The sequence below is a fragment of the Eptatretus burgeri genome, chromosome 2 (assembly GCF_056783735.1).
Source record: "Eptatretus burgeri isolate ZD-2024b chromosome 2, Ebu_testis_v1, whole genome shotgun sequence".
NCBI classification, from domain to species: Eukaryota; Metazoa; Chordata; class Myxini; order Myxiniformes; family Myxinidae; genus Eptatretus; species Eptatretus burgeri.
In genome coordinates, this window is record NC_140962.1 from 33,326,302 (window position 1) to 33,349,765 (window position 23,464).

At 43.0% G+C, this 23,464-nt stretch overlaps 2 protein-coding genes and 1 pseudogene across 16 annotated transcripts in view; 2 read left to right on the top strand and 1 right to left on the bottom strand.

Annotated features, from left to right (window-relative positions):
• The window catches only part of LOC147031767 (CLIP-associating protein 2-like), a 222,723-nt gene extending 219,503 nt beyond the window's left edge, over positions 1-3,220 (top strand). For all 10 annotated transcript variants that reach the window (XM_085867107.1, XM_085867049.1, XM_085867058.1 and 7 more), the window contains one exon: positions 2,068-3,220. In XM_085867107.1, the coding sequence (XP_085723233.1) occupies positions 2,068-2,145 (78 nt within the window). In that variant the 3' untranslated portion in view covers positions 2,146-3,220. The remainder of the gene's footprint in view (positions 1-2,067) is intronic.
• LOC147031768 (uncharacterized) lies at positions 2,308-16,346 on the bottom strand. Of its 5 annotated transcripts, none has more exons than XM_085867188.1 (5): positions 16,090-16,346; positions 13,057-13,150; positions 12,397-12,508; positions 5,437-5,580; positions 2,308-5,271 (listed from the first exon to the last, which is right to left on the bottom strand). In XM_085867188.1, exons 4-5 carry the CDS (start codon positions 5,521-5,523, stop codon positions 3,763-3,765), a joined length of 1,596 nt encoding a protein of 531 aa, XP_085723314.1. In that variant the 5' UTR covers positions 5,524-5,580; positions 12,397-12,508; positions 13,057-13,150; positions 16,090-16,346; the 3' UTR covers positions 2,308-3,762. The 5 variants fall into 5 exon arrangements, with proteins under 5 accessions (XP_085723314.1, XP_085723337.1, XP_085723344.1 ...); XM_085867211.1 differs by lacking the exon at positions 16,090-16,346 and adding an exon at positions 15,127-15,283; XM_085867218.1 differs by lacking the exon at positions 12,397-12,508.
• Positions 16,347-17,208: 862 nt separating this feature from the next.
• Positions 17,209-23,464, top strand: part of LOC147031769 (tubulin alpha-1 chain-like) — a 35,297-nt pseudogene continuing 29,041 nt past the window's right edge. Inside the window, exon 1 of the transcript XR_015054232.1 lies at positions 17,209-18,192. The product of XR_015054232.1 is annotated as a tubulin alpha-1 chain-like (transcript). The remainder of the gene's footprint in view (positions 18,193-23,464) is intronic.

The window sequence follows — 23,464 nt, forward strand, 5'->3', positions numbered from 1 at the left end:
CAACCTATGCAATTGCATGAGACCCCACATGACTGAACGTGGTTCATAATCTTTCAAGATGGGGCCCCCGAGGGTTGGGTCTCACTGCCGACAAAGCATATCACCATGTGAGTGGTGACATACACAGTGCAAAGGCTCTATCTCAAAGAAAGAAAGCACTGTCACATAATAAGTCGATTAAAAAATCTTTTCCCTGATGTTTAACTCAACAGAACTATTACATAGTTAGGGGGTGAGGTTCGGTGAGTGGAGAAAGCAAGTTGAATCTGAGTGTTTCAGCCACTTGGCAAGCGCTCTGCAAGAAACTTTTAGCTCTTCCATGAGCCTCGTCTACGTGTACAAAAAGATGAAATAAAATAAAAACTTGGTAACTGAACACACCCCTGCAAGTGCTTGGGTGTGTTCCGTTACCAGTCAGTTTGTGGAGTGCTCACCAAGTAACTTAATCATTCAAGCAAGAACTCCAGCGAAATGGTTGATAAGGATCTGCTGGCTTGGCAAGCGATAGCAAGCTGCTTGGTAATAGAACACCTTAACATGGCATTTTTTTCCAAGGGTGGTAAAAAGCAATAAAACATGGGAATTCCTCTGGATTTTTTGCAGTCGAGTCAAAAGCAACATGGGCTAAGCGAGCGCAAAAATAACATGGAGTCCTCTTTTTGGGTGAAAATAAGTCTTTTTTTTTGGAGTGGGGGGGGGGGGTGGTTTGGGCCTAAATATTTTTTGTGCTCAGGCCCTCAAAAAATATTAATCCACCTCTGTCGTATGTCTGTTAATTATATTTTATTGGACTTTGACTACACCTATTAATTATGTACTCTTGGAATGTACCTTTTAAACCTCAAAAAAAAGGTTACGAGTTTTTGAACCAATTCAGTTATCTAATATGCAAATTCTGTTCAACTTTCAAGGCAATAGGATGAAAATTGACGATTTTATGTCTTCTGTTTGACCTTTTGACCTCAAAAACATGTGCTCTCCATTTTGATTGGTGATCCAATGCAGTAACCCAATATGCAAATTATGTCAAAGCAGCAGAGTACTCACACTCTGGGTTGGTCGAGTTTGCACATTACTTGCTGAAAAAGTATCGTCTGTACTATATATTGCAAGAAGACTCGTCATTGTGTGGTGTGATGTGCATCTAAATGGGTCTAGACTTTAGAGGGTCTAAATATATACAGGTCTAATTGATCTAAAGGGTGTGTTCCAATGGTAGTGAGGGTCTGAAACAGTCTAAAGGGTTTATAACATCTAAGTGGTGTGTAAGGGGTCTAAAAGTCAAAAGTCCATGTGTCCTTTAATTAATTTTGCTACCATGATAACGTGTGAACCATTGAAGGAATTTCCACCAAAATTTGCACAAGTTTAGGAACAGGACTGGTCCTAAAACACTGCCGAGGGGGCACTCCAGCCTTGACAGCAAGAGGAGATGAGAGTATCAAGAGGAAACATAAAATCGTCAGTTTTTATCAGATTGACTTGAAATTTGAACAGGGTTTGCATATTGGGTCACCAAATCCTATTGTTTGAGGTCAAAAGGTCAAGGTCGCATAAAATCGTCGATTTTTATCTGATTGACTTGAAATTTGAACAGAATTTGCTTCATGGGCCATGGACTTGGTTCACCAATCTAAAGCTAGAAGCCTGTTGTGTTAGGGTTAGGGTTAGGGTTGACGTCCAGGTGACAAGGTCATAGCGACTGATTTTGCAAGTACCGGTCTATGATTGCTTGTTTTGGTATTTGATTGGACTGTGACTTTAAACATCTTGATTTAGTTGTATGAGGGATTCCTGTAAAACACAAGAAATGCGTGCATGCGTGCGTGCGTGCGCGGTCATAAATGCTTGTTAAAATTAAAGTGGTGAAATCAAACAACAGACTATGCAATGCATAGATTCTGCTGAACTTGTCCTCCACTCTTCATCTTGTAGATTTTTCAGTGCATGCTTGACAGCTTGATAGTGGAAGACGTGCTCCTCTGAGACATTGTCGGGATCACATTACCTGCATCATGCGATGTATTTATCAACATGTCTCATCCACTTTCCTGACCCTGTCCCCAGATCAAACTTCTAAACCTGTACATCAAGCGAGCAGAGTCGAGCATCCCATCGAGTAATGCAGGACTTTCTGGACACTGACATCCTGTCCTTGCTTCCCCATCCACACCTGTTTAGTATTGCACCTTTTACGCACCAGCGTTTCCAACTGTCTTTCACTCTTTAAAGGACAATACAACCTTTAAATGCATTTCTTCCCAGGCCTACCTTGTTTTCCACTTTCTCTAATTTCCCCCCCCCCCCCCCCATTCCCAGACTTTATTATCCATTCTGTTCCACACTGCTCCTGACAGTTCGATGTACAGTGCCGTTGAATGCCTCAAACACACTTAACTCGACGCATCCGTATGTTTATGACCAGGATCATATAAAAAGCAGTAAACATGTTCCAGACAATGCAATTTATTTGGCTTGTGAAATATATATATCTATATAAAATTATGCAAATTACCAACTTGAAATTCCTCTCCAAAGTAAGAATCTGAATAGACAATTGGCTTTTGTTGAATTTCTTTCCTTATAACACCATTTTGTGTTCAAATGCAAATAATTTGTGTAGCCAGCTTGACATCAGCCAAAACGCAAACGAAAATATGCACATATTAATAATGTATACAAGTAGAATTTAATTCCAATACAACGTATGCCTCTCCTGTTAGTATCATTTATTTATTATTTCTCTTACCTCTCATAGAGTGCATTCCTTGGTAGGATGTTGGAACAATTATTATTATCCATCTAATGCATGGGAATGGGAATAATCACAACCCTAGGCTTGGACTGAAGGATAATGGAAGTTTTGCATAGCTTTCAGAATCATGATCTGAGAAATAAGATGCCAGAATGAAAAATCTGACTGGCATTCGTTTAGATGCTGTGCAAATTGGTGTGCAGTCCATGTATGCAGTCGTGGTGTAAGAAATTGCGTTCCAATGGTGGTACGTACTGCTTCCAAGGCAGAAATCCCACGTGTGCTTGTTTTTTGCTCTTTTTTGTATACAATGCCGTGCTGCATGTGTACTATATGTATTATAATGTGCTGGTTATGTTGTTCTGCCCCTCTCATCCCACTCTACCCTTTCCTGGCTTAATTTGTGAATAAGGTGCTGCTATATTGGGGAAAGGTCGGGTTAATAAACTAAGTCCAGAAAACTGAGCTAAATCTCTCTTTTTTGTGATGATGATGATGATGATGATGATGATGATGATGATTTTTTGTGATTATTCGCAGCTGATATATAAATAAAGTTTAAAAAAACAGGGCAGTGAAAGCAGACAACTTTTACAACTTATTCCATCACAAATGCAGACAACTTCAGTCTCTACTTTGATACTTAACTCATTACATAAAGGAGTATTGTCTTCGTTTTGTGATTATGGATCAATTCCATCAAGCTTGACTTTATCTTCATGAGTACAGATCAAGTGAGCAAGATTAAATACACGCCCCACCTTTACTATGTATGTCCTCTTTTCAACATTTCTCTCTCCATACCCAGTCACACATGGATTTTTATATTTCCTCTTCATATCGGTTATTAACCACCCTTGGAATGCTGGTATTTGTTGTCATACGAGACCAAGCCTGGAGCTTTTTCTGCAAGTGAAAGAACATGCATCCTCACAGAGCAGCTGAGGGTTGAGGAAGGTCTCTGACAGTGATTGATAATGAAGTACGATATCAGTCCTGTACTCATCTTACTCAAACACATGTGAGAGATCTGAAAAAGTAAGCTGTCCTTTGCATATTTCCCCACACGCCTTATTTTCCAGCCTTGCAGCGTCATCCTTCACCTCTCCAGCTGGCAACTGAGTATTCGTGGATATCGATACATCTAATGGAGAAACTATATGTGATAATGCAATCTGTGATGATCCATAACCTTTAGATAAGCCTGAAATGCAAGGGCCTGAAAGGGAATGAGTTGAGATATAGGCTGGGGATGACTCCTGCAAGTTGAAGGCTGTTTGGGACAGCGAGAGCTCGTCACCCACTCCGTCATGCATTTTGAGCAGGCATTCTTCCTGCCCTTTCTCTAATGGCTGCAAAGTGTTGTTGGAGTTGCATAGAGTGGAAATTTGACTGAGGCTATAGCAGGTGGTGCTATTATCTGGTGCTACATTTGAAGATTCATTTTCGAGTGGTGTTGTCCATGCCATGAAATTATCACATGAGAGATAACTGGTTGTATTTGCATCCTGATTTGTGCAGCATTTGCATGCAAACTCAGGGTTTGCTTGGTAATCTGTACCTGCAGTAGGCCACCCACACAAGTCTTGAGAGAACAGCAGCTCTTGTTGCAAAAATTCAAGGTCAATTGGTGCATCACAACAGCAAATCCCATTCCTGGCACCAATTGAGAAGATGCCATTACTCTGCATTTCTGTACCTGTAAGCGCAAGCTCATTATGAAATGTCTCGTTCCACCTTACACATTCGTTTAAAGAGAAAGTAGTTGGTTCTGTTTGACTTGTACAGAAATCATTACTAATGTAACTACCAGAATCTTTGGTTGTCAATGGACTTGCTGTACAAATGAAATTGTGGTGGGATGAGGACATTGAGTGTAGAGGGTTGCTGTAGTCAAACTGGGCTGTACCCGAGCACGATGCGAACTGTGATGAAATACATTTGTCAAAACTGCTTACCGCAACATTGGCTGTGCTATTACTACCAGTAATGTAGTCCGATGCAGTGTTTGACACTCTGCTTAATCCAGGATAGTCATTTTGCAGCCACTGGCCAGGTGCAAACCCCATGTTGAAATTATCGAGCTGCCGCCCTGTACGTGAGCAACTTTCAACTCGAATGCTTCCCACAGGCTCAAAGCGTGAGTGTTCAGGTAAGTGAGCATCTCCATCACTGGGGTACCAAGAGGTTCTCGGTGGTAGCATAGATTCTAGCCCAGAGAGTCGCCGGTTTGAAAAGAAGGCCGAGAGCTGTCCTCCACCCCCTGCTTTTGCTGCTGCATCACGGCGCCTTTTTCCTTCATCCCATTCAGAGAAACGAACTAAAGGAGAGGCTGAGAGCAGGTTCTTGAAACCCTCTCCTGCTTCGACCGTGGAAGCTGAAGATCTACGTTCTATAGAGGTTTGGCTCAGAGCTGTAGGAGCTGGAGGACGATGTGCACTTCGTACATGTTTGCGTAGGGAGCTTGGATCGGTGTAGCGTTTTGGGCAGCCAGGTACTCTGCAAGCATATGGCCTCTGTGGGTCAAAGAGGGCAAAATTATGTTTAACCTTAAAATAGAGTTTCAAGATGCATTGACGCATTACTCTTTGAGCTATACGTTCATGTTAACCTTGTGGTTTCAATTGACCTGTTCTAAAAGTTAAACCATGCCAAATGAAAACCACAGTTTGTTTTCTTACCAGACGGAAGCGTCCCCGGTTCTCTCCCCCTTCTGCTTGAGATGCATTCTTATAGTTGTCTGCAGTTGAAACTTGAACGCCCTCCATACGTCGATGAATGGATCAAAAGCCAACTGAGGAGATGCAGCAGATTTCCCTTGTATCCTGGAAATGAGGACGGTTTAACATATTTTCACATTCCTTAAATGTTCTTATATTTATCTGTTGACTAAATAAGTGCAATGTTGTTGTTTTTTTGTTTCTTGGTTGTTTTTGTTTTTTTGCTCACCTCCAAAATGCTCAGTTTGGTAAGAAAGAATTTTAAGTGAATGCAGCAGGAAGTTAAAACACACAATGCATAGAATAACCATTGTTGGCATTCAAGTTTTTTTGCACTTTGTTATACACACGTCAAGATTCATGGAAAGGAGGGGAAAACCAACAGCAGAGTAGAAGTGAGAGTGAGATCAAGGGGAGTGGAGAGAGGACACATGGGCTGAACAAGCTGAAACACAGAAAGGAATGGAAAAGGAACAAACCAACTGGGAGAGAGAGAGAGAGAGAGAGAGAGAGAGAGAGAGAAAGAGAAAGAGAAAGAGAAAGAGAAAGAGAAAGAGAAAGAGAAAGAGAAAGAGAAAGAGAAAGAGAATGAATGAATCACAATAACCTGGAAAAAGAGAGTGCTTGGGAATGGGGTAATTTGGGGGAGAAGAGAGTATGGATGGGGGAGGGTCTGAGGTAGTGGTGAGCAGATGTCTTGAAGCCATGGAAGGAATAATGGGACTGAACAGACTGGGGAGCTAAACAGTTTATGATACAACAGCAAAGGAAAGTGTTTTACAGTTTATAACATTTGCATTTTAAAATAATGCTTTTACCAGACTGTGGCATCATGCTTAGAGCTTCTGCTCCAAATCTGGGAGGGCAGACGTTAAAAGCTGACCCTGGCCAAGTCCCACCAGAGACTAAAAATGGATTGTGCTTGATTCCTTGCTTGACGATCACCATTTAAAAAGGATGGAGCACAGACAAAAACCATAGATTGGGAATCATTGCACAGGCTTGATGGGCTTAATGGCCAACTCCTGTGTTGAAAGATCCTTGCAAGGGTACTTGTATTATTATTGAGACTTGTTAGTGTTGCATCGGTTCTTTTCTGGTAATCAAAATTGTGGATAAATTTTCCATAAGAGTTGGGTTGGTCGATCCTTCTTGAGATACCCAATAATCCTCTTATGTATCACCAACCCCACAACTGTTGAACTCTTTCCTTGACATAAGGCCAGATAAAAAATTTTCTCCATAGTGGAAATGGCAAGACCATTATGATTATACATTCATTGCATGTATGACAAGGCTTGCCTAGAAGAACACGCACTCACCTCTAAGCTGTCTTCCCTGGGTTAGAATCGCAACCCAACTGTCATTTCGGTGATTCATCAATGTGTGTGCCGTCCCTCAGATGTACGTTAAACTGGACCTCCCGTCTGCCGGAATTAGTTGGCGGATGCTAAAGATCCCATGGTGTCCTTTGCGAAGACGAGACGAGTTATCACCGACATCATGAACAAATTCCAAACTCCTGCCATAAACTACTGCTGGGAAGGCAATGGCAAACCACTCGGTACAACCCTTGCCAAGAAACTGCTTGAGCAGTGCTAAACCTGCTTTCAGGGACAGAACACCAGAATCCAAAATACATGTGTGACAGACAGACAACCAACCGGAATCTGTGTGCCAACTTCGATTTGGCCTCAACACAAGCAAGTGTTCATAAGGTGAGGTGAAACATCACTGTGTAATGATAACAGGACTGAGCTCTTGATGCTGATATACCATTGATTGTGTTGATTTGTCCATTCTCTACTAATGTTCTTGGATTCGTACAAAATACACCGTTTCCTAATGTCCGTGTCCTGTGTGTGGTTTATCAATGTACCAGCTACTCTATAAAGCCTCAGCTCAAGTTGACATTGAAAGTAGCAGCACACTGTACTTGATCTTGTAAAATATATAATATGCGACTGTAAAGTTGCTCGTTGAAATAGCTTCATGTCGATCGAAGGCTCATGAAGGAGCGTGCACATGTATCTCATGCAGGACAAAGACATTCATGGACCGGTGTGCTTTTACATGAATTGCATGGATATTCGTAGACAATGGATGGTGTATGAGATTTGAACTATTATAAGACACGGTTCAAATGAGAACGCTATCAGACGAATATAAAAGCCTGTCTGATCATTCATTTCGTGTGCAGCCTTTTTTGGCTGCTGGTTGCATCATTGGTTCGGAGTGAAGATCTGCTGCTGATGCAGTGCCCCTATTATGAGTACACTGGTCCTCATTTCACCAACCTCAGAAGGATGAAGGGCCAACCTCAGCCCCCTGGTATTAATTCAGCGGCCAACGGCGCTCAAACTCAGGACCCTAGGATCCCAAGCCACCACCCTAACCGCAAAGCCAACAGCAGGCTTCATCTGATCATTGTAAGCTCCGATAAAGATCATTGTAAACATTCCATGAGATATATTTTAACATGATGCCAGTGTAAAAGAAACGTAACCGAGTACAAACACAGACTGTTTGAGGTTTAAAAATGGAATGTGAATATCCCCAATGTTTGGCAGGAATGGAGAAAAGTCTTTGAGGGGAAAGTGAAAGGGAGTTGTTCCATGTACATAATATTTGGATGGACCCTCGCGCTACAGTTTACATCAATGAATAATCCTGGTGGTTGCATTGGTGTTCATGATGGTTTCACTATCAATATATTTAAACCATTGATGGCATGAACTTAATATATCACTGGACTTATTATTTATGTGTTCTTCGCCCATTCTTACAATGAACTTCTGAAGCATGCACCTGCACTATAAACGTGCTCCCAAGCCCGAGTATACATCTGCACTCTAAATGTACTAACAAACCTTAGTGTGCACCTGCACTATAAACTACTACCAATCCATGGCATGCACCTGCATTGTAAATGTACAGTACTGCTAAGCCATAAAATATACCTGCACTAAAATGTACTGACAAGCCATGGCCTGCACCTGTACTATATACGTACTCCCAAGCCATGGCCTCTACCTGTACTATAAACGTGCTCCCAAGCCATGGCTTGCACCTGCACTATAAACGTACTGCCTAGCCCTGATGTGCACCTGTATTGTAAATGTACAGTACTGCTAAGCCATAAAATATACCTGCACTAAAATGTACCTGCACCTGTACTATAAACGTGCTCCCAAGCCATGGCCTGCACCTGTACTATAAACGTGCTCCCAAGCCATGGCCTGCACCTATACTACAAACGTGCTCCCAAGCCATGGTTTGCACCTGTACTATAAACGTACTGCCCAGCCATAGCTTGCACCTGCAAAATAAACGTACTGCCTTACCCTCATGTGCACCTGCACTATAAACGTACTGCCAAGCCCTCATGTGCACCTGCACTATAAACGTACTGCCAAGCCCTCATGTGCACCTGCACTATAAACGTACTGCCAAGCCCTCATGTGCACCTGCACTGTAAACGTAGCTCATTGAATTGTATTTTGCACAATTTGTTTGTTCACCTTTCACTTTAGAACACTCCAAAGCAAAATTAATTTGTAGTGAAAAGATGAAGTGTAGTTAATGGGGGAAGTGGGAGGTGGGGTCGTGTTGGGGAAATTTCGGTGCCAATACATTTTGTTTCGTACTGCACATGTTTAATTACTTGCGTATTCCCATTTGGGACAGTTACGTAATATTCCCGGGATTTGGGAATGAAGTTATTAAATTATTTATTCATCAACAAAACATTTCATTTCATTATCACCAAAGACTTTCAGGTTTGCTCCCTCTGCCATCGAAGGTGGACAGAGGTGATGTTTTCATCTGTCTGTCTGTCTGTCTGTGAACAGGGTATCTCAAAAAGTTATGCACGGATTCGTCGATATTTGGTGGACAGGTTGGGTGTGTGATGAGGATAAAAGTATTTGATTTTGGTGAGGATCCGGATCCAGATCCAGATAGCAACTTTTTTTTTTTAAAGATTGATTATTATTATTTATTTTTTTTTTTAAAGTGATTTTTCACCATTGAGAGATCGAGCCAAAAGTATATATATCACATGATATCTCAAAAAGTTATGGGTGGGTTATGACAAAACTCGGTGGATGAGTTAGGTAGGTGATGAGAACAAGCCGATTCGATTTTGGTTCAGGTGCGGATTCAGATCCTGCCCATCAGTGGGATACAAAACGTAAGCTGTTCAGCCAGGTGGAGGTATGTGCTCCAACGATGAGTGCTGTTCTAGTTTTAACCGTGGAATTCCCAACTCTTAAAGTGACTCTGCGCTGTTATTGCAAACAAATGAAACACAGTACTTTGGTCAAAGCTCTCATAATCGCAGAGGCTTTATGGGATCGGGATATTAGAAAATCTGAGCGACCAAAGTTCCACTACATGTCTAATCGGGGGAGGAGGAGGTGGCAGGGTTCGGAAACGTTGCATACGTATTAGATGAATGGTCCATTTGGAAAATTCTGCAACCGAATCGCATGATTGCTCAAAGTGGACACCTGCACGAAAGCGAGCGCCGGTTATTTCATGGTGGACGGGTTCGACGTGTTCAGGATTGTTGGTTTCATCCGCTGCGTTCGTCGCTGATGAAAGCGAAAATGAAAACGAGGAACAGGAACCTGCAGGGTGAGAAGTGGCAAACCGCCTTAAATGCAGGTCCGGTTTCTTACCAGGAGCAGGTTGGGCGAAGGGTCACAGGGGGTCAGGTGCAACCACACACGCGCACAAAGGAGGGTCGTACAACACGGTGGAGGGCAATTACAATGGTCGTGATCATGAGGATATCGACGGAGACGCCGACAGCACACGAGGGCAGCGAGCAGAGTTACCGGTATGGATGCTCGAGAGAGAACTTGTACACCAATTATGATGACGATGAGGATGAAGATAGGGATGAGGATGTTTAGCAAGGGCGGATCCCCGTTTGAGTCGGGCCACGGACAATGGACGACGTTCTCAATCTCAGCTCAGCCACGTACGACGGTGCTGCCAACGATAGAGAGAGAGAGAGACCCTTCGAAGCACCCCCTCCTCAAACCGCGACCCCAAGCAACGGGGGGCTCCGTGCGACCACAACGACCGCAGCCCCCAGCTGGGTTTCCTGGCGGTGCGCTGCGCCGCCTCTGCATGCCTCCGATAAAGGTCTATGGGGCCGCTCGGGGGGAGGTCCCCGGGAAGGGAGGGAGGGGGGTGCACGTTGGTAGGGTGGTATGGGTAGGGGGCTTGGGAGAGCGATGAAAACGATGCTTTGAAAAGTTTCTAAATGAATCGGAGGAAGCTTTAATGGAGACAAAAAGGAAGTCATGAAGGTACAATATTCACGAGGAATGCGCACTAAACAATGTTTCCATGTAAAAGGACTACGCAGGGATTCGGGATCTGAACTTTCGCCCTTTGTACCAGCAAGCGGTCTTCGGTCCATCACATCCCAACATCTCTCCCTATAAACTTAACCCGTTCATTAAGCTGCGGTTTCTGAAGCGTCCTTGCTTTCCGCGTTGAACCCCTCGCTGTCTTTGGACGCAGACCCCAATACCCTAATGGTGGTGGTTCAACCCACTTTGCAGAGAGAGCGTCGGTGCTTCCGATTAATGAGGAATTTAGTGACGACATTACATTGGGTGGTTTGCCATTGCCTTTCCCAGAATATGCCCTGACCGTGCCCAAACCACCCGGACTGCCTCCATCATTTGCGTTCCGCAGGCTTCCATAGTGACGGATCTCCGTACAATTGGGTTGCTCCTCGAACGTGAGGAGGCAGCTGTCCCGTCCCATGGCTTCTATAAGCTATTCCCCACCCCACCCCTTCCATTCCCCACCACCCCCACTTTATCCTCTCGACCCCCAGTCCACAGACCCTCTTACCATGCTCATCGCGTACCAGCTCTCCACCCGACTGGCACACAATCCGCATGGCTGGTCACGGCACGGGGGGGAGCACGTCGGGGAGTACGCGTTTTTAATTCGATAATTTATTAATAATTTGTATCAGTTCAAGCTTAGAGATCAGAATCGGTTCAACGAGAGTGATTACTTGATGTTAAAGGTGTGATCCGGATTGGCACGTTTTAACATGAATTGAAAAGATATCACTAAACCAAGAAACTTTACTCGTGGGAAACAGCTCAATGTATCCCAACAACGAATATCCACACCACCCTACCCCCCATACCCCCTCCCCCATCTCCCATCACCCACCAACCCCTCCCCTCTCTTTACTGCACTCCACCATCCCCAGAGAGAATGCAACATCAAAGAGCAAGCTGTGTTCAAAATGTGCTCGGAGCGAGGTACTCACAAACAGTGTGAGACACGTCATAGTTCATGTGGTACATTTGGTTCATGAGGTTCATGTGATTAATTTGGTTCATATGGTTAATTTGGTTAATTTGGTTCGTGTGGTTAATTTGTTTAATTTAGTTAATTTGGTTCGTGTGGTTAATTTGTTTAATTTGGTTCATGTGGTTAATTTGTTAAATTTGGTTCATGTGGTTAATTTGGTTCATGTAGTTAATTTGTTTAATTTGGTTCATGTGGTTAATTTAGTCGATCTGGTTCATGACAATCATAAACCTGTACCATACTATATTTACAGAGTGTGGATGCTGCCTAAGCACCAAGAATTATGCTGGTGGTTTGTCATTCATCACCTTCCCAGTGTTGTTTGTCAGTTCTTTATCCTTTTTATATGATGAGCGTCAAGCAAGGAAGCAGCACATACCATGTAGTCTGGTATGACTCAACCGGGACATGAACTCTTGACCTCCCAGACTCGGAGTGGAAGCTCTAACTATTACGTCACCAAGTGTTGTGTACATTTATTAAAACACTTGAAATTAAATTGTAATTATCAGCCTGATTGTAATGTGGGTAAGAAAACTTATTTTTCAGCCTGGCCAAGTTACCCACTCATGCACAATGGTCTTGTGAAGAGGTTTCCTTGTTTCAGGATGAGGTGATGGTTTTGCCAGTTTTTCCTCTTCATTTTCTCTGCAGTCATTCTCATTGAGTGGCTCTCAGCCTTGTTTCATGCAAATTTCAATAACAACAAGAAAAAAGAGCAATCAGAGATTACAGACCCTCGCCAGGACTGCTTTTGTGTACTGATGTGTTATGTAATTAATAAGAGACATAAGTAGAACTGCCACTTTATAACTGCTGGCAGTGATGACCGGGTACCAAGACGTCCCACTTTGATGCAACCCCGCTTTGATTGGACACCTGACCCTGACCCATGATGTTTATTATTATAATTCATTATTCAAGAGGTGCAGAAGACCAAATAGGTACAGTCCTGCATTGGAGTAATCAGAAGGAACCCAAACAAGAAAAAAGCAAAGATGAAGTCATCATGGATATGATTCGCATTTCAGCTGCGACTCCTCTACTCTCAGACCCATCCATGCACAGCCAGCCAAGTGAACCTCATTGAAAAAAAAATTAAATCCAAAAAAAAGAAAGAGGAAGAAGTGAATGAAGATGAAGATGAAGATTGTGAGAGAGAGAGAGCACTTGGATCGAGGGAGTGAGAAGGATGAATCAAATGGCTCGTCTTCTTGTGAGACCAACAGGAGTAAAGAGGGTAGCCAGGAGCTGTCCAGGAATCAATCCCCACCATCTTCTCCTGTATCACATGCATTGTCTCCAAGGAAGCTGGTGCCACCTTGGCAAAGGCAAAGCAAAAGGACACATCAAAAAATTAAATAAGTATGTTTGCCAGACTATGTGACCTATCGATTACTCCTTTACAAACTTATACACCCATGGATTGGGGAGCAATGTGTGGTTTCCCCTCTATTTGTCCAGCCATTCTGGATAAGATTTTTATAGGTATTAGGGTAAATCCAATATGGCTGCCAAACCATGTGACCAAATGATATATGTGTGAAACCTTTGTTCCTCATGAACAGGTGGTCATACTTGTTAAGTTTCGCTTTGATCAGAGAATAAGATTTTTGAAGGTTTTTTTTTTAAAGAACAATATGGCTGCCGAATCACGTGACCGATGACTTCACCAAAAAATTTTCTGTGGACCATTTTATCCATAGATGACCCACACAAATTTTCATACAGATCAGATGTGGCGTTCTACAGATGCAATTATGATGTCATAACGAGGGCATGTATGACATAATTTTTAAAAATCACACTCATTCCCCATGAGGAGTACTCGCTATGTACCAAGTTTCAATTTTTTCCTTGGTGTGGTTTCAGAGATACAGAGGTCCAAAGTTTTTTCGTTTTTTGAATATGGCTGCCACACCAAGTGACCTATGACATCATCGTTATAATTATAACATACTACCTGAGTAGTTGCAACAATGGTGAAAATTTTGTCTCAATCCGACAAGCTGTTGCGGAGAAAAACATGAAAGTTCTGTGCGGACAGACAGACAGACTTTTATTTAATTAAAGTAGGGGTAAAGAAAAAAAATTTCACTCATCATATCTGGGTGGGCAGGATGGTCAAGACTTGGCAATCACCTCTCAACTGTCTATCCTGTGATGGAATCCTAACCCAACTATAAACTGTCCCGGTGTTTAACAGACAAGGTAAGCCTGGTGTGGGCTTAACGGTTAAGGTGGCTGGCCTTCGAGTCTTGAGTTCAAGCCCCTGTTTTTCACTGTTTAATTAATGCCGGGTGGGTTTAATTAACTCAGCATGTCATCATTCCCAGCTTACTGGTAACAGGGATACTGGATGAGCAGCACAGCCCTGCCCCCAGAAAATAATGCAGCCAATCAGCTAAGGCTGCATTCGGATAAATAAACGAAAAATCACTCATAGAGCAACACTTGGCAAAACAGAACAAAGTAGAACGGCACACGGTAGAGTGCATACCTCTGCCAGGTCAAACAGTTCACGTTTTGTATCCCACTGATGGGCTGGATCTGAACCAAAATCCAATCCGCTTGTTCTTCTCACCGAATCAACTCATCCACCTGGTCTTGTCATAACTTGTCCCCAATTTTTTGATTATATATATATATATATATATATATATATATATATATATATATATATATATATATATATACATATACATATTTTGGCCATATTTTATGAATTAGAAATTTTAGAAATCAGGCTTATGTTTACCTTTTGACCTTAAAAAATAATTGGTGGTTGAATTCATTGATCTGATATGCAAATCCTGTTGAAATTTAAAGTCAATTGGATGAAATTTGAGTCATTAAAAATTGCACCTAAGTTGTTGAGCTTTGACCTATGTTGACCTTTTGGTCGATGTTGACCTCAAAAATAATTGGCTCGGTGAATTCAGTGACCAGAAATATAAATGCTCTTCAAATTTCAAGTCAATCGGATGAAAATTGAGGATTTTAGAAATTTGAAAACATTGTTGACCTTTGGCATATGGTGACCTTTTGACTTAAAAAAAAATATATATATATATATATATATATATATATATATATATATATATATATATATCTGTCAGACCACCAACTCTACCATTTGGTGACGTTTCGTGAAGATGGGTTTTAAAATTATGACCTGTCATCAATTAAAGGTGAGTGGACAGATAAATGTGCCTGGTGTTGGTTTAATGGTTAGGGTGGTGGGCTTGGGGTTCTAGGATCCAAAGTTCAAATCCCACTCGGCTGTTGAATTAATACCAGGTGGGGTCGACTCTGCCTGTCATCCTTCCGAGGTCGACAAAATGAGTGCCAGCTTGCTGGTATCCTGCGTCGGAGTGGCGACCCGTCCAGGATTGTGCCCAATAGTCATGGAGACTGCTGATACAGCCTGGTGTTGGCGCAGTGGTTAGGGCAGCGGCTTGGGATCCAAGAGGTCCTGAGTTCAAGCCCCGTTGGGCCACTGAATTAATACACCAGGGGGTTGACTCAGCCTGTCATCCTTCCGAGGTCGGCGAAATAAGTACCAGTATACTGGGCCGGTGTATACCCCGGTTAAAATAGGTGTACCATGTCCCTGTGTCGTAAGAGGCGACCAGGGTTGCGTCAGGAAGGGCATCCGGCGTAAAACATGTGCCAAATCACTATGCGGATCATACGGATGATCCGCTGTGGCGACCCCTAACGGGAGCAGCCAAAAGAAGAAGAAGTCATGGAGACTGCTGAGGCAGCACCAACGCTCTGCACAGAGTATGGTCCTAATGGATGGATAAACAAAGGGAAGCCATCAACATACGTGTCAATCAAAAATTTCCAAGTAAACAAACACACAGGCACGGGTGTGTGTGCGTGTGTGCGTGTGCGCATGTGCGAGTGCGTGTGCGTGCGCGTGTGCGAGTGCGTGTGCGCGTGTGTCGTCCCTCAGAAGGAGGTTAAACGGAAATCTTGTCTGCCGACATTAGTTGGTCGACGTTAAAGATCCCACGGTGTCCTTCGCGAGGAGTCTGAGAACTATCACTGGCATCCTGAACAAAATTACAAAAACTCCTGCCCCGATTAACTTCATGGAACGTCCGGTTCGTGAAAGACTTGGGCCAAAGACGTTGCCTTTCGTCGTCGTCGTCCGACGACAAGGTGCGAACCGGGGAATAATTGTGGCCGTCAAAGAATGAAATAATATAAATAAATCCCCACCCGTTTTTACACCCCTCCAACCCCACTCACTTCCTCGCCGGAGGACAGTCAGGTCGTCCAATGGAGCGACGTGCTGGTGAGTGTGAGGGGCGGGGTGAGGTAACTGCACGTGCCCATAAAAGCGCGCGCGCTCGCCGATCTCCAAGGTGACGGAGCGTCAGCGTCAGCGTGCACGCGCCGATCTCCAATGTGACGGAGCGTCAGCGTGCACGCGCCGGATGAACGTGAAGCGGCGGGTGTTTTTTTTTTAACGAGAAATTTTAAAAATGTATTTCTCAGTAATATTACAACGTTTTTGATAAAGAAAGCAAACTGAAATGGTACGTAATTGAAACAGATTGTTATGTCGTGAAAGGAGATAGTCTCTCCGTGTCTTGCTTGAATTCGATCACTTTGATCGCAGAGACGATGAGGCGTCAAAGCAACTTGGTCGGTGTATAGATGAAGTACGTTGTTTAGTACGCATGCGCATTTTCATCATCAATGGTTTCTCTTTCATTGACTTGACTTTACATCTCAAACACCCCCTTCCCAGTTCCCACCCCCCATGAACCGCACTCCTTTTACTCCTCAACCTCTCCGGCCACCTCCACCAGGGCCGTGATTACCACCACCCCACCACCCCACCACCCCTTCCCCCAAAGCGTGAGTGCCTCTCGGTTCACGAAGGTTAAGCTGGAGTGCACATGCAGGCAGATGGACGGATGCCCGATGACGACGACGACGACGACGACGACGACGACGACTCGTTATTATCAATTACATCAGTTGCTCTTCCACTGCAGTCCTCATGGTTTTGTTGTGAAGAACGAGCGAGGTGGACCAAATGTCCTTTTTCATTTATTTATTTTATTTATTTCCCCCCCTGCGTGGGATGCAGGGGGGAAAAAATGGACATTTGGTCCACCTCACTCGTATCGTAGTATCCCTCGCACACTCCCTTTGCTTCTGGGCAAATAATCTCGTTTTTATTCCCATCGACATGTATTTTTTAATCACATGTACATGTTTCTCTATTTCAAGGTCCGTCATGGTACTGCTCGTTTTCCTACTGCTCTCATGCATGGAAGTTGTGACGCGCGAACCTCAGAGCGTTGCATGAAATTTACTTGACATATTCTCTTTTTTCTGCCTCCGCACAAAGTAGGGTGCCCAAGGCATTATGTTTCCGGGTCGTCCGTCTGTCCGTCCGTCTGTATTTTCGTTTACGTGATAACTCAAGAAGCAAATTGTAGATTTTCATCAAACTGGGTAAAAACGGTAAAGTAAGACAGGGCAATTAAGTGATTAGATTTTGGACCAGATGTGGTCAAGGTCAAGGGTCAAAGGTCAAGGTCAAACTCTGAAATTTTACTGTTTATGCCTTAACTCAAGAAATATTGGACAGAATTTCATCAAACTTGGTACAAAGGTAAAGTTAGACAAGGCAATTAACTGATTAGATTTTGGGCCAGATATGATAAAGGTCAAGGGTCAAATATGTCAATACTCAAGTGTTTGTGCGGGAGAGTGGAGGCGGCATACCCGTCGACTACGCGCAGTTGAATTACTCAAGTTTGATTTTTTTTTTTATCGATAAACCTTTATCGAACCGTAGAGCAGCCTATTTCGGTCCACTGGCAGAAAAAAGCCATCCCTCAAGTAGTAAAGTTGTGTCGAAGCGAGAGTTGTTTGGCATACTCGTCACGGCGATAGGGAGCAGCCGTGGGATTCGAATACGCACCAGCGAGTAGAGAAAGAAACAAGTCTAACCACTGAATCAAACTGCCACCCCGAAGATCCCAATCTTTAACCACTCAAAGCAACAGTAAAACTCGATGATGTCGACGAAAATTGAAATCAAAGTTTCTCATTATTTGGGGACAAACACAAACTGAATCTTGCGTGCACACAAAATGCAAATGCACATGCAGTACAATAATAGTTGTATCATCATAACCGTTAAACCCAATGATTTTCAGCGTAATGTCCTGCCTTTTTGTAGACGAGGTCCGAACAGGGACGTACCGACGACTCTTCCACCCCGAGCAGTTGATAATTGGCAAGGAGGATGCTGCGAACAACTACGCGCGTGGACGTTACACCATCGGGAAGGAGATTGTGGATGTGGTGCTTGATCACATCCGAAAGCTGGTATAGTGGACAACAGAGAAAAGGCAGATCATTTTCTTTAACTTCAACGCCTTCCTTACTTCCCCAATAATTGCTTTCCTTACATTATTGCGTTGATTTTAATGAAAGAGGTAAAATACATGACGTATGCATTATGTGAAACTTCAGAAGAATATATAGATGTAAAGCTCGGGATTCGAACCTGTGGTGTTTGCTTTTGGGAGGAGCACTTTTAACATATTGTACCAAAGCTTGACACAAGAAGCGACTTTCTCTTGTTTTCTATGAATTGTGATTTTATTTTGCCCTCTCAAATTAAATGATTCCTCTTGTCACATTTTTAAATGCTGAGGTCCTTTTCTTTTTTTCTTTTTCTTTTTTTTAAACGCCTTCCCCCTTCCCAATGAGCATATGTCGGGTTGGATTGTGTTTGTGGTGTGGGTGTGTTTAGTGTCGTGGGGGGTTAGTGTGTTCGTGGATTTGGTGATTGAGTGATTGGGTTGGAGTCGGGGGGAGGGTGTGGATGTGGCAGAGGCATGTTGGGACTATTGGACTCCTCCTGTGTCAAGATTGCTTTGTGTTTTCCTTGTGTTTTCTCCTTATATCAGCATCACCTCCGACTCGCACTGCCTCCCAGCAAACTGTGATCACTTAACATTTAACAATAAACAAACTTTTGACAACTCACGATCAAAACGAGGGTTTAAATCTTTTTTTTCTTTTTTTTTGTGAGTGGATGTCACATTTATACGAGTCTGGCTCCACATAAAAAGTGTCAATTAAAACAACTTTAACTTATAGATATCGTGGTTACATTAAGGCATAACTTTCTAACCTCCAGAAGATCTAACCGGGGTCCTTTTGGAATCCAAGATATTTAAAATATATATTTATCGTCGAAAAAGAAAGATCAATAATTTTTATCTCCGCCACCGAAGATGGATAGAGGTTATGCTTTCACCCCTGTCCGTTTGTCTGTAAGCATGATGTCTTTAAAAGTTGGAGAATGATTCGGATGAGACTTGGTGGACAGGTTGGCTGTGTGACATGGAAGAATTGATTTTATTTCAGTGAAGATCCGGATCCGGATCCGATCATTTTAAGTCATTCTTCACCATTGAGAGATAGGCCCAAAAACAATATGTAGCATGATGTCTCAAAAAGTTATGGACGGAATAGCGGCAGCAAGCGCTTATCTGCCACAAGGGCAGTGGTTCTTAACCTTTTTTTAGGTCACGGATCCCTTTGAGAATCTGATGAAAGCAATGGATACCCTCCCCAGAAAAATGCACATAAACACATACACTAAATTTTGCACACAATTTATTTTATTATATTGGAAATTTATTTCCTTCACATAGACAAAATATAAAAACAATCTTTACAAATAATCACGTCTCTCTCGCTCTCGTTTTTTTTTCCCATCAAAAAATGAATTGCTACTTCCTGAAAAAAAATTGAAATACATCCAAATTGTGCAAATAAAACAAAAAGTAAACTTCAGTTCTGCTCAAAAGTAAATTCAATGAGAAGGCTGCTGTTGTTTGGCTTGAATAAGAAGTTGAAATTGTGAAACTAAGGCATTTTGGATCATTGGCATCTCCCGTGATGAGGCTGAGTCTTTGGGCCTCTCACTCTCTCTCTCACCGCAGCTGGTCGGTGGTCTTTCTGTCTTCTACCGTCTCCTCTCCAGCCTCGCCCCCCCCTCCCCGCTCTCTCTGTGATTTTTCCCCACCACATTTCCGCTCAAGGTCCACCAACAACCCCCTTCTGGTAAAACTACCAAAATCACGAATCACTGCTCACCTTCACTCTTTGATTCCTCTTTTTTCCCGCCTTTGGAATAAACTCCCTCCCTCTATTCAATCCCATTCTTCCCTCCAGGCCTTCAAAACAGCTGTTCACCACCACCTCTTATCATCCTCCCATCCAAATCATCGATCTTTTCTACCCTCGATAATCCACCCAAGCCCATCTCCTTCAAATTCCCTGCTTTCCTTCCTGAAAGTCCCTGTAATGTCCATCTTGTATTCCCCATGTTCCCCGCTCCATCCCTCTCCCTTCCACAGATCTCCTAATGTCTTTGTTCCCCACTGTTTTGTCCTTCCCACTCCCGCCCCTCTTGTCTCATGCCCCCCTTGCCGTGTGTTGTGTGGTAGCTCTCATATGAGCATCAATAAGGTATACAAAAATAATAAAAGAAAAAAAGCAGTCTTTGACACGGCAACGTGCATTTCATCTTTGACATCCAATCAATTTTGACTTTTTGTTTTGATGGCAACAAGTGCTGAAAATCCTGACTCGCAAAGATATGTAGTCGCAAATGGAATCAGAGCTCCCATAGCTCGCTTTGCCAGATGAGGGTGGGCTTGTGTCAATGAACATCAGAATTCTCCAAGACTCTTCTAGTTGAATTCATGTCGCATCGTTTCTTTTGTCCTCAAGTCAATGAGGTCATCTTTGGCAAGGTCTGCATCATTGATGCTGTCTCTGTCAGCAAGGAAAGGATTACGAATACATATTTCAATTTTAAGGTCGCTTGAGCAGACGTAACCTTCAAAAGAGTTCTTCAATGTTTCCAGGTGTCTGCAAATTCCTGCCTTCAGAGAAATTGACATGGCTTTGTCAGTCTCGACTCCAGCCCACAGAAGCACATCCTCCAGCAATGGAAAGTTAGCAGAGTTGTCTGCCTCCGATCTCCTCTTCCAGAGTCGTGGCTTGACCAAAATAGCTCGTAGTTTTTCAGCAGCATCCGTCATGGTGACTGCAGGGTTTTGAATCGAAAGATGTACCTCATTCATATGGCCAAAAATATTCACCATGTAAGTCAAGCCATGAATGAACTCTTCTCTGTCAAATTATTCTGAGAGTGGGCTTTCCTTTTCTCTCAAAAAAAACTGAAACTTCTGCCCGAAGTGCAATCAAGCGCTTCAAGACATGTCCTCTGGAAAGCCAGCGAACTTCTGTGAAGTCGAGGAGAACTTCATATTTTGCTCCCATTTCTTGCCAAAACCTCTTGAAAAGGCAGTGATTCAAGGCCCTGGCTCTGATGAAGTTGACGACTTTCACGACAGTAGACATGACTTCTTTCAGGATTGTTGGCAGAGCTTTTGATGCCAATGCATGCCGATGTAGAAAGCAAAGAGTCACGATGATGTGTGCAGCTTCTTTCTTCACCAAAACAGCCAAACCACATGTGGTGCCAAGCATCGCAGGTGCTCCATATTTGCACAGAGTACCAAGATTTTTCTTCCAGTCGAAGTTTTGCTTGGCAAAGAAACTTTTCACCATTTTGAAGACGTCAACTGCCTTTGTAGTTTCGAAAAGGGACTGACAAAATAGGAATTCTTCTTTGATGGTGTCAGTATGCACATAACAGACGAAAACCAGGAGCTGACTGGACTGAGAGATGTCAGTAGTTTCATCCAGTTGCATGCTGAAGGGAAATGGCATAGCTGTGAATTCCTCCTTGATCTGCTTCAAAATATTAGAAGAAATGTCAGCGATTCTGGAATGGATGATGTCATTTGACAGAGGCACTGCTTCACTTTTCTTCTCCTGCTCCAAGCCACAAACCAGCTTGACCATTTCCAGGGCATATGGCTCACCAAGGTCTCTCCAATAATGTGTGGCTTATTTTGCTTGGCAATGACATAAGCAACCTTGTCGAATGCTGCAAGACAAGGCTTTTGTGTTCGGGCAAATCCAAGTTTTGGGGAAGATCCAGCCTTTTCAAATCGAGCGTTCTTCACATGAAAAAGATCCACACTGCCCTCCGATGTATTTTCAGGATGGACAGACGTAAGGTGCTCCTTCAACTTCGTTGGCTTCATGCTTCCACTGGCAAGAACCTTGCCACAGAAGAGGCAATGCGGCTTTTGTGTCCCACCACGTTCGGTGATGAAATCATGAAAGTAAAACCAAATGATATGTAAGTTTCGTTAAACTTCCTTGTCTTTGAAATTTTCCAAATTAAGTTCGGCCTGCAAAATAAAAAATAAAAATGAAAACAAGCACTGTGATGTAATTTATATGGAAAGCAGAAACAAAAACATAAAATGAAATTAATAAGCTCAGGCAAGCTGTGTGTATGAAACATATCTGAGGCATGGTTTTCATTAAATCTACAGATGTTTTCTTTAATTCCTATCAGCAGGAAACTATTCTACATGTCATAAAGTGATGATGACGATTGTACATTACCTGACTGTCTACAGTAGCCGGTTCATGGACCCCCTGAAGCCCACCCATGGACCCCCCCCCCACCAATGGTCCATGGACCATGGCTTAAGAACCACAGCACTGAGGTTTTCATATTCGTAGTATCGCCTGTTCAAAGGTCATCGGACACAGAAACAAATGAGTTATGTTCATAGAGAATCCTTCGGCTGTTCATTGGTTAACCAAAGCTCCGAAAAGCTCCGAAAGGGCAAGACTCTGAGTAAGACTCCGGATCGCTCCATGAAACTGGACATCAAACGAAGCAACATACAAAAGCATTCGATGTTATCAATACAAGGCATGCTATGTGGTTACATGAGCACATATAATAAAACAAGAAAAAGCAATCAGTGATTGCAGACCCTCGCCAGGACTTGCTTTGTGTGGTGTTTGTGTAGTTTTGTATGGTGTTTGTGTACTGGTGTGTTACCTAATGAATGAGACACAACTGAACTGTCACTTTATAACTGCTGGCAGTAATGACCGGGTGCCAAGGCATCCCACTTTGATGCAACCCCGCTTTGTTCGGATACCTGACTCTGACCCATGACGTTTTCTTATTGTTATTCAATTGGATTCAGAATGGGATTAAAATTAATTCAATTCAAATCAAATGGAAGACCAAATAGGTACAGTCCTGCATTGGAGTCATCAGAAGGTACCCCAACAAGCAAAAAGCAAAGATGAAGTCATCAGGAAGAACCTGGATAGGATTCGCATTTCAGCTTCTACTCCTCTACCCGCAAATCCATCCAGGCACAGCCAAGTGAGCCTTATTCAAAAAATCAAAACAAAAAAAATCAACATTAAAATTTTTTATAATTCTGCCTGCCAGACTATGTGTACGATCAAGTTGAAATTTAAAACGTGTATTCCCCATCAGTACTAGATCACATTTGTGAAGTTTCACGTCGATTGATTAAGCAGTTCCAGAGAAAACATCAAGTGTTGAATTAACACCAAGTGGGGTTGACTCACCCTGTCATCCTTCTGAGTACCAGGTGAAATGAGTACCAGTGTACTGGTAATTGAGGGCACTGCATCAGTGGCACAGCTGTGCACCCAGAAAATT